Source organism: Syzygium oleosum, unplaced genomic scaffold (genome assembly GCF_021117445.2).
Source record: "Syzygium oleosum isolate NSW1041296 unplaced genomic scaffold, Sole_v2.1 Sole_v2.24, whole genome shotgun sequence".
NCBI lineage: Eukaryota > Viridiplantae > Streptophyta > Magnoliopsida > Myrtales > Myrtaceae > Syzygium > Syzygium oleosum.
This window is the reverse complement of record NW_026607508.1, coordinates 1,710,605-1,722,744: the sequence shown is the minus strand read 5'-3', so window position 1 is coordinate 1,722,744 and position 12,140 is coordinate 1,710,605. Positions and strand designations below refer to the sequence as shown.

Sequence of the window (12,140 nt, the reverse complement as noted above, 5' to 3'; positions counted from 1 at the left end):
TTCCGAACCGGAACCGGTCGGTTCCGAACCGTGGCCACCTCTAGGGGGACGGGCGTGGAAAAGGGAAGGGAGAGAGAGAGAGAGGAAAAGTCAACATCGCACTCAAGTGCGATCCGACGGTCCTTGATCAAATTCAAAAACGATCCAACGGTCCACGAAAATTCCTATTAATAATATAGGAAAAGGGCCAAAAGATATTAATAAAAATATACTACGAGGGAAGTCTACTAGTCCAAATCTGCACCCGGTCAAAATTTCACTTTTCGCATATCCCGGGTAATATCGAGGCTGGCCACAATAATATCGACACCGTCCAATTAAATTCGTCCCGTAACTCCGAAAAATTCAACACCAAAGTTTGGGCTCTAAATAACGGTCAAATTCGATCAAGTGCGATTCTAGCGAAATCTCAATTTTAAAATCAATAACCGGGAGTGATCAGTTCCCGGGCGAGATTTTACTATAAGCACACCGACGAATTACACGTTTTATAAATCCCAAAAATGGCCCGAAATTCAGAATGTCACATCATAACATTCAGTCACAAGCACACACTCTCCCACCATGATGTACTTTGTTTGAGTGAATTAAGGAATGCAAGATGTATTCTTGTGGCCGAAAAGATAAAACCAGTCCTTGAGTAAAAAGAATGGTTAATACTATGAAAAGCCCTAAATTGGTACATTTGTGACAAATTTACCCCAAACTAATTTTTTTACCATAAAAAATTTCAAAGGTACGCCTGTGACAAATTTACCCTCCGTTAAATTAGATTAATAAAAAAAATCACAAACTCGTACACCCGTGATAAATGGAGGGTAAAACTCCAAACTGATACATTCGTCAACTGCCACGTATCATTTAACTTAGTAATTTGACAGTAAAATTTAACGAAAACAAATTGAGGGTAAATTTGTCACAAGTGTACCAATTTGGGATTTTTTGTGGACAAAAAATTAGTTTTGAGTAAATTTATCGCAGGTATATAAATTTAAAGTTTTTCGTAGCATTAACCCTAAAAAGAAAGGCTCTTTTAGGCCCAACAAAAGTATAATGTTATCATGCACATAATTACTAGAGAAAATAAAAATTTTAAGTAATAAAGGCAAAAGAAAAAATACAATTGAAATATACTCTATTAATGAAAATTCTAAACTAAACTTAATTAATAAAAATTAAAAGCATAGCCTCTAAATGTAAAAAACGAAAAAAAAAAACTATCAAACAATCCTTAGATATAACCGTAAATTTCAATAAATCCCATCGAATCTAATTGATTAAGAAATATGAGTTTCATTCACATGTAACATATATTTGTCAATGAATAAATATTTTACACTAAGAAGTCTACATATGGATTACAATTTTTCTACTCATTAAAATATTTTAATCTAGAAAATGTTTATTTACCCCAATGAGAAAATGCTTTAGGGAGGTGGATATTAACTTGATGAAGGAATATTGGGGCCCTATCATCAATTTTGAGGTAGTTGTTAAAACTTATCAGCCTACTGCAAATTTGGCCGCAGTACCTAAAAGCCGTTGTATTTTTAGCCAACACGAGTTTTCTAATCATTTCGCTCGATGATTTGCATAGATAGACGCTAGTCGTTTTGTCCACATGCATATGAGAAGCCTCCATTTATAAGATGACAAGTGTGACTACAAGATTAATCATAGTACGAGACGTTGTAAATTGAACGCATGATATGTCGTATCCAAATCAAGCGCTTAATAACTCCGATTTAACTTATTTTATGTGAAAATATCACCTTACATGGTATAATTACAAGTGTACACATTGAGGCTTTTGGGTATGTTCCAAGTAATCTTAAGGTCAATGAACTTTGCTCATACTTGTAACGGGGCAAGTCCAATGACGGACGTGTCAGATTTCACCAATGAAGAATTGCCCGAAAAGCCCGACCATATGAGAAAAGACAAAATAAGTCATACTATAAAAGATAAACATAATACAAACAAATTTCTTTTAGAAGAAAAACATGAATAAAATGTTAAAAAAGAAAATCAAAATCTGACGTCCTAATACCATGCCGAAAATATTTGAGGAAAATAGCCAGAAGAAGCTATAACCGGCTGTAGACCGTCTTTATTTAATTCTAATAAGAATGGATGTCATGTGATAGCCAAAAGTTTGTGGAGCAAACTGAAAACGGAGAAAAGTTAAGTGATCTTTCGTGATTTCAATTATTCTCCTATTGAAGAAAGATGCTTTGCATGTGCAGTGTCAGTTGTCAGTGACAAGGTAGAAAAGTTATTCTACATGGTATATATACCATAGACTTTTTTTCTACCAAAGTTTTTAGTTGACAGTGGTAGTGAAAAAGAATGTTACAGAAATCTCACCGCGGCATGTGCAGTGTCAGTTGTCACACGCTTGCTACACTACTAGCTGATCTTAAAGCTGAAGATGGTTTTTCAAACAAATAATCCAGGATATCCTGGATTAAATTGGAAGATCAGAAGTCTGGCTACTTTTTCGTAGTTGTTAAAACAAGAAATGCTAAGAATATGGTCAGAGGGCTATACAATTCCAATGGTGAGAAACTTGAAAAAGTATGATCATATTATAGACGAAGCAATTTCTTTCTATAAGGGTCTTTTGGGTAGGACTGATCCTCAGTGTAATGGAGGTTTAAAGGAAGAGTGGAGATCCATCTTGAACTACTATTTTATCCCAGAAGGACTTTGATACTCTTATATCCCCTGTTACAGCTTGTTATGTTAAAGAAGCAATTTGGTCAATTAAAGAGCACAAGAATCCTGGACCCGAAGGATACACTTATTGCTTTAAGAGTATGGAATATTGTTGGTGCTGATGTTTCCAGAGCTCTGCTTGATTTTTTTTCTCCTCTAGAGGCTTCTGGGTGCCATTAATGCAACCAGAATAACATTAGCGGCCAAAAGTTCCCAATCTATCAAGGATATCTGAGTTTAGACCAATTTTATGCTGTGAAGTGGTCTATAACTGCATCACCAAAAGATAATTTCTCTAAGACTAAGGAGGATTTTGCCTTAATTTACTCATCCCAATCAAAGTGTTTTCATTGAAGGAGAAACATTGCAGATAATATTCTTTTAACCCATGAAATTGTGAAGCACTATCATTGAAGTGGAGTTTCCTATGCTTTATTAAAGCTGATATTATGAAGGCTTTCGACTCTCTGAATTTGGATTTTACTCTTAATGTATTAAAGGCCATTGGGATCCCTGCAACTTTTGCTAGTTGGATTCAGGCTTGTGAAACAAATCCCAAGTGTTCTGTAGCTCTTAATGGTTCTTTGGGACATTATTTTCCAAAAAAGAAAGGGCTTAGACAAGGAGATCCCATGTTTTTTTGTCATTTTGTCACGGCTATGGAGTACTCTCTCATGCCTGTTGACTGATGCTGCAGCTGCAGGGAAAATTCATTATCATCCTCTGTGTAGTGAGATCAAGTTCGCCCATGTATGCTTGGCAGATAACCTTGTTATATTTTTGGGTGGGAAGGTTGAGGATCTTTGAGTGGTTTTGCAGATATTGGAGAAGTGGTATCAGCTGTCAGGACTGAAACTTAATCCCAAGAGACTGAGCCATCAGGAGGTTTATCTGCAGATTCAATGGCAATTATTTTGGCTATCTCTGGATTTGAGCAAGGTTCTTTGCCGGTTAGATATGTTGGCGTCCCTCTTGTTTCAGGCAAGCTCACTGCGATTGGCCTTTTCAAAAGCTGTCATTTGCAGGAGGGCTCCATTTAATTTCTTCAGTATTGCTAAGCATATCCAATTACTGGTGTAATTAATTGTTTTTTACGGAAGTGATCATGGAAGTTGAGCAGAAATGTATTTCCTTTCTTTGGAAAGGGTCAGCCACTCATACTCGAGGGCCGCCAGATTTAGCAGCAAGATAGCTTGTATTCCTAAGAAAGAAGGTGGCTTGGGTTTAAAGAGGCTTGCACACTCGAATATGGCTTGCATTTTTTAAATATATCGCCGATGATGATAAAAGCAGCCTCTGTATGGGTAGCCTGGATAAAAGCAGCCTCTGCTGTCATCAGAAACATAGACTGCGCTGGGCCGAGTGCTAGATCTGAGAACTAGGTGACTGTTCAATCTGCTCTCTGGTGTCCTATTTCCTATTGATGCTACTGAGCGAGAGATGGGGCATTCTTTGTTAACAGTGCATGGAATGAGCTGATAGATGAAAGAGATCGAGTAAAATGGAGTCGCTTTGGTTTCCCTTATATGGCTAAGCACTCTTCAAGGAATGCTTCAGTTGATTGTTGCTTGTGTGGAGACACCGATGAGTCAAGGGGTGGGTCCTCTCATTGTTGAGTGCCGCTTTGCCAGGGGGTATTCGGCAGAAGATTCTTCATCTATGCCACACACAGAGAACAATTGATACTTGGAATGTTGAGCCGTAATGGGCTTCTATGCACTTCAAAAGCAAGTCATGTTTGGCGAGCCAGGAACGACAAAATTCATTCTGTGCGGAAGTGTTTCTAGTGTGCAGGTATTATTTGACATCAAAAGTGATGTAAGATGTAGATTGTACAAAGAGAAGAAAACTGCTGCTGCTATTTTTTCTTGTAGTTCCACTTGGTTGTGACTGGAGATTCAAAGCTGGATGATCTGTTTTTCACTGGAGCATGTAAAGCAAGGTTGGTCCACTTGCACATGGTTTGATTCAATGAAATAAAAAGCGTACTAATCTATATAAAAAAATGTCGCAGAAATATTTGCGAGATCCGGCATAATGTCCCGGTTTCTTCAAATGTGATTCGAGTTGATCTAACAAGATAACTATAGGTGATTACTGAAACATAATCACCTATAGTGAATTGGTGAACACAGCCATCAGGAGGCTGCCGCGTCGATGTTGTATTGGTGAATATAGCCATCATGTATGCTAAGAAATTTTTATAATCTCTGTGATGTTGTATTGGTGAATACAGGCATCAGGGATCTGAAAAGGCATGCATTATTGTCATTGCCCTTACTACATCTATCTTGAAGAGTAACTAAACTATCAGCAGAGGTGGTAAATGGGTCAAGAACTCATTTGTTAATCCATATATAGTGATTGTGGGTCATTAATGGGTTGGCTTTAGTTTAAAAATAGACTTAAATCGGTCATTAATGGATTGATCTGTTAACTTAATGGGTATTAAATGGGTCATAAATGGGTTACCCAACAAGTTTAAGTGAATAATAAACATGTTATCTTCATTATTTTTTAAGTTTTTGGTTTTTAAATTTTTTATATTATTTTTCTTTTCTTTTTCTTTTTTCTTCTTCCCGCCGGTGGAGGGCCATAGGCGAGGGACAAGCTCGCCAGAGGCCGGCGAGGGACAAGCTCGCCGGTGGCCAACGAGGCCTCAAGCTCATCGATCTAGCGAGCTTCGGGCCTCGCCGGCCTCAAGCGAGCTCAAGCTCGCTGATCTAGTGAGGTTGAGGCCAGCCAGCCCCCAGCGAGATCGAGTCTTGCCAGAGGCCAGCGAGGCCCGAAACTCGCTAGATCGGCAAGCTCATCCCTCGCTTGTGACCGGCCGTCCTCGTGGCCGGCCACTGGTAGGGAAGAAGAAAAAATAAAAAAAAATAAAAGAAAATTAATTAAAATATGATTTTTAAAAATATAAAAAAAACATTTTCATTTTCCTGAAAACATTTTCTAGAAATGTTATATTTTTCGCGAAACAAACAAAGCATCAATTTTTTAAAAAAATATATATATAAATTATCCACTAAATTTGCATTGCATGAAAATATTTTAACAATACAATTTTTTAAAAATAATTATCAGAAATAAGCTTTCCTATATATAATTAAATGGGTCGGGTCGGGTATCGATCATGTATCGATCGAGAAATTTTCCTTGCGATAAATGGGTCATAAACGGATTAAATGGGTTAAGTTGGGTTGGACCATTTATGACCCGATCCGACCCACCCGTTTAACAGATCTAACTAGAGGTGTGCAAAGGAACCGAGAACTGCTCGAAATCGAACCGGACCAGCCTGGAACCGACGGTTCCCGTGAAGACCGGTCCGGTTCCCAGTTCTAATTTACTAGAACCGGTAAGTACCAGTCCGGTTCCTGGTTCTTAGCGTGGAACCGTCCATTCGGACCAGGCCGGTAATATATATAATTTTTTAGAAAAAATTTAACCCAAAAAAAAAACATTTTTAGAAAAATGAAAACCATAAAATCCCTAATCTAAAGCTCAACTCTCAACTTCCATCAACTCACGGTCGTGCCTTTAGCCATTTATCGCCTCCCTCTCTCACTTTCGGTCACCTCCATTTGCGTGAAACTTGGTGAGGCCGGTTCCATGGACCCACCCGGGAATCGGACCGGACCGGCAGTCTACTTCTCGAGTGGACCCATGGAACCAATGGGCTGTTCCCGATTCAAATTTTTCGGAACTGGTCTTTAGTGGGCAGTTCTCGGTTCCATGTCGGGAAAAACCAACAGGAAGAAACACAATTCAAACATCCAAATAGTATGTCTGACAAACTGCTGGAACATTATTAGAACATACACATGACGAACAACAATATCATGAGATAGAACAAAGAGCTAAGATCTACACATGATTTCGGAAGGATTTCCCTGGAAAGGATAGTCAAAAACAACTTCAGCATTTTAAGAAGCTCTACGGAGGTTTGGAACAACTCAGGCTGCTTCAAACAGTTTCCACGGATCCACTTTTTCCAACAGATTTTGGTTCATTGGCGAGGATCGCCATTTTATCCAACACGAGTGCATTTCCAAGTAGAAACGTTAGTACAGCAACTAAAGTTTTCGGACTAAGATAAACAACTCCAAAACTAACAATCGCGACATGCTTGAGCCTAATCATACACTCAATTAAGCGCAGGACTCTAATTGTGGAATTATACCATATGAATATTGTTATAATATCCGGTAATCTAATTACAAAACTATTCATAATATTATCAACTAAATAGTTAATTACTTGGTTGAACATAACATCAAGCATAATGTCTACACTGCTAGGATCGATAACAAGACAAGCATATGTATATCTCGCCATCGATTGCAACAGTACTTGATATCAACCCAACAATTTTAATTACAAGTCCTGTCTATCATTAACTGTATCCAATAGATCTCATCAACAATTTCCTAAATCATGTATTGGCGCTGACTTTTAAAATGTCAAGAATTTTAAGAATATATATTAAAAAAAAACCACCCGGATGTGTACATAACAAGAAATGCTCTCAATAAGTAAACACGGTCCGTAAGCAATGGGTGTTTTAGGGATATAAACTCCATTAATTGAGTTGGATTTTCTGTTTTTGGTCGAAATGATACACATGGTAAAGACATGACAAAGGCCAAGTGGGGGTTGTCACTGTCATTGATTTAATATGGATTTCTTAGAACAGCATTACTTTTTTGAATAGGGACTTCCCTACTGGATCGAGGACTACAGAAGGGAATGCTACGGCAACACGTTGCTCAACCTTGTAAAACAATTCTGAAACAAAATACTATCCCATAGCTTGCTTTAAAACGCTGAAAAACTTCCACGAGACAATACCGGCGACAGACCAGGCTAATTGATGTTGTAGCTTACTGTATTCCTATTCCAATCAGGCATCCTTATGGCCAATGCGCATACATTTTGTTGTTACTCTAACTCCTTTCTTCTACCGCTTTCCATTCTCTTCTTCCAGATAATTGAGTATAACAGCAGCATGCTTAGAAGCTTTGTGATAACATTGAAGCCGTCGGGCCACTTTATGCAATTTGTGTGAACCAACTACCTCAAGATGTTGTGATCCATTCATAACTTTGATGACCATATTTTCCAGCACAAATGCATGCCCGAGAAGAAACTTTACCAGCGTGAGCACTTCCTCATAGTCGAATCTTAAACAACCATCAAATCCAAAAATCTCAACATTCTTGAGATGCCGAGCCCAACGCTTGAACTTCTTCTTTATATGCCAATATCTCTCGTGATCAACATTGCAGGAGTCTAAGTCAAATATATTCTGCACAGGGATAAAAAATAGAGTGAACGTCCCAAATAAAACATGATTTTGTTTCCATACTTTAATATCTTAATCACCCGAAAGAATGATCATCTCTTGTCAAGTCAAATCTCTAGCCTACAGTAATCAGATCAGAGGAAATCATAAACGAGGGAAACAAAAATTCGGGTACCCGAGTTCATCAATGCAAGCGCAATCTGCTAATTGTCACCATCACAGTGGCATTCAGAGAGAGAAGGAAAATAAGAATCCTGTTGTGAAACTTTCGGAGCATTATAGAGGGAGCATTTGAAACATAGGCTGCGACAGTCTTGAAACTTCCAAAGCATTATACTAGTTTCGCTAATTGATCGACACAAGAAGACAAAAGAAGCGAGAAACTTTGGATGGTAAATTTCAGTAAATCCTTTGAAATCTTAACCTGGGAATTAGAGTTTAGGGAATATACCGAGTACCGATCATTTGGCTTAAAAATTATAACCAGCTTCTCCAAATTTGGGGTAGTTGCTAGCATATTTGCTATAGCAGGAAAGCTGAATTCAGGAATGGGCACGTGTAGGGTCAGAGATTTGCAATTCGGCAGCAAAACCTGCACATCTTCTACCTTCAGAGGCCGCATAACCTAACCATGTCAAAAGGTAAAGTCAGATCACCAAGAAAAAAGTTTGGGGTCACATCCTTGTATTTGTTATGTCAGCAAAGTATAGCTTAAAATGATAAAACATAGATCAAACTTCCCTCGAGTACATCACAATCCAGTACTTTTTTCCTCATAGAAAATTCAACAACATAACCCCTAAACGTCCACAAGCTTTGGCAGATTAATGTCCACTATCTTAAGTGAAAAGCTACATGGACAAGATAACACGTCCATCAGGAAGCAAGATGACTATTCTCACCCAACAGCTCCAAGGACCGAAAAGTATACGAGTAGCATTCTGCAGCTTGCAAAGCATTTCCTTCAGCGGGCAGAAGTCCGAGACGGTTGGACCGTTGAAATCTAATTCGGCTTCAAGTAAGGATGGTACTTCAACAATTCTTATTATGTCATGAAAATGATCCAATCTCACACGCAATGACAGTAATCGAGGAGCCAAAATGCGCAAACCGCGTACCGCGAGAGAAGCATCAATCACCAACTCTCTCAAACTTCTAGAATTAATTTCTTCTACAGCCCAGAATCTTTCCAAAGTCAAGTATTCAAGAACAGGGCTGCTCATCAAAATCTTCTGAAGCACATCACCAGACACATTGTCAATGGACAAGGACTTAAGTGAACTCCAACTAATACTTTCGCAGGACGGATAAAGACAGCCTCTCAAAACTAGCCTAGTCAACGAAGAGCAATTATAAAGCAATGGAGACAATGTGTAATCCCCCCACGGAATCTGCTCCAACCAATTATAGTCGTAGCAAATATTCAAGTTGAGACGAAGTTCTTCCACTTCATGATCAATCACAAAGTCAACCCATGAATTAATATTAGAGGGCCAGAGTTGCTCTGAATTGAAGTCAAGGTGGAACTTTCTCACCTTACCCCTCCCATATAGCCTCAAAATACTGTCCACGAACGAATCATGATGAGAAGAGACGGAGAACCTGAGATCCGAGACGGTGATCCAGTAAGATCGCCACCTCCTCGACAGAACACAAGTTTTGACAACGTCCCTCGTGGGCAAAAAGGAGAAGATGTGCTCGATTATGTCATCGGGCAACGGACGATCCTCAGTACCTGCCATGGCTTCCGAATGGGTTCTTGGGTTTCTTTTCTTTCTCTTTTCGGGAAAGCATGGACTCTGTGCCTGACAAGCGACAATCCAAGTTGTTGAGATTGCTTAATGGCTTCTGATGGCGGCGGGACACCCGAGGGAGTTCTGGAATTCCCCTACTACGCTTAACTCATAAATATATTTTAAAGGATGGGGATATTTCCATATCTGACTTAATACACTGCATTTTCGGTAGATACAATTCCCTTAATGATTTTTCTATCTTCCTATTTTGCGATTTTTTTTTCTTCGAATTTGAACATATTGCCACTTATACCTTACCAAAAAAAAAAAACATATTGCCACTTATAACATGAAAATTAAGGAAATATTCAAATAAGGACTCGAAATGAGTTTATTCTCTCAAAAAAAGGAGCCTAGGGTGAAGTTATTTCAAATAAGGGTTGAAGTGTCTATTTCGATCTCAAATTAGGACCTGGGCAGGTGACTTTTCCGGTGGCCGGAACAAGAGTATTTTTGTCCAAAAAATTTTCAATAAAAATACCAAATTTATAAAAGTGAAAATCCCAGTTCTTTCTCTTCTCCTTTCCCCAACCCACTCTATGAATGAATGTCGAGATCGTTGCCTGAGCAAGGACCGGTGGGCACCGGCGGTGTGTGACTGGGTCGCGGTGTGTGACCGGTGGCGGCGTACAACGGGGCGGTGTCGATGGGAGGGCGAACGAACCTTATTTGGAAAGGCCCGACGATATTCACCTGGCCGTCGTTGATGGGAGAGTGAAACGAAGCCGAAAACTCCAAGCGGCGTGTGACACGGAAGACAAACATTCACGAGATTATATCTTCTCAGGAATCGTCCATGTTCTGTATCCACCCGAAACTAGAAGCACACTCCTAACCTTTTAGAAAGCAAAAAGGAGACAGAGAGATCCCAACTTGGAACCTGTACACCAATGTATTACAATTTTTTTATGGGAGCAATCAACACAAAAGACTTCATTTTGTCAATGAATAAATAATTTACGCTAAGAAGTCTACATATGGATTACAACTTTTCTACTCATTAAAATATTTAATCTAGAAAATATTTATTTTACCCTAATGAGACCATGCTTTACGGAGTTGAATATTTACTTAGTGAAGGAATATTGGGACCCTATCATCAATTTTGACGGAGTTGTTAAAATTTATCAGCCTACTATAAATTTGGCCACAGTACATAAGAGCCATTGTATTTTTAGCACAACACGAGTTTTCGAATCATTTCACTCGATTGATCTACACATATACATGCTAGTCGTTCTATCCATGTGCATTTGAGAAGCCTCCATTTATAAGATGACATATTTGACTACAAGATTAATCTTAGTAGGAGACATTGTAAATTGAATGCATGATACACTGCATCCAAATCGAGCGCTTAATTACTCCGACTTGACTTATTTTTTATGAAAATATCAACTTACATTGTACAATTACAAGTGTACATATTGAGGCTTTTGGGTAAGTTCCAAGTAAGTGCAAGGTCATTGAACTTTACTCACACTTGTAACGGGGCAAGTCCAGTGCCGAACGTGTCAGATTTCACCAACGAAAAATTGCCGAAAGGCCTGACTAGATGAGAAAAGACAAAATAATTCATACTGTAAAAGATAAACAGATTTACAAACAAAAATTCTCTACTTTCAGAAGAACAACATGAATGAAATGTTAAAAAAGATAAATCAAAATCAGTCATCCTAATACCATGCCTAGAAAGATGCTTTGCATACTGAAATGGTGGGAGACATGAAAATTCTTGAGTGCAGAAAAATCTGCAACACTAAGCAATCAATGAGGCATAATTTGCCATTTGTTGCATGTATATATACCATAGACTTTTTTCTACCAAAGATTTTAGTTGACAGTGGTAGTGAAAAAGAATGTTACAGAAATCTCACCGAGGCATGGGCAGTGTCAACTGCTTAATGTTGCCACAGATGACTTGAAGAGAGAGGAAAGGACACTTGCTACACTACTAGCTGCTCTTAAAGCTGCTGAAGAAGGTTTTTCAAAGAAACAATGCAGGAAATCCTGGATTAAATTGTGTGATCAGAAGTTTGGCTACTTTTTCATAGTTGTTAATGCAGGAAATGCTAAGAATATTGTCATAGTGCTATACAATTCTAATGGTGAGAGACTTGAAAAAGTATGATCATATTATAGAGGAAGCAATTTCATTCTGTAATGGTCTTCTGGGTAGGACAGATAATCAGAGTAATGGAGGTTTAAAGGAAGAGTTGAGATCCATCGTAAACTACTATTTTATCCCTTAAGGACTTTGATACTCTTATATCCCCTGTTACAACGGGTTATATTAAAGTAGCAATTTGGTCAATTAAAGA

At 38.5% G+C, this 12,140-nt stretch overlaps 1 protein-coding gene across 1 annotated transcript; it reads right to left on the bottom strand.

Annotated features, from left to right (window-relative positions):
• Positions 1 to 8,183: 8,183 nt before the first annotated feature.
• On the bottom strand, positions 8,184 to 9,812 carry LOC115693346 (putative F-box/LRR-repeat protein At5g02930). The gene has a single exon (XM_056302648.1). The coding sequence runs from the start codon at positions 9,763 to 9,765 to the stop codon at positions 8,875 to 8,877; it is 891 nt and encodes a 296-aa protein (XP_056158623.1). The 5' UTR covers positions 9,766 to 9,812; the 3' UTR covers positions 8,184 to 8,874.
• Positions 9,813 to 12,140: the final 2,328 nt, after the last annotated feature.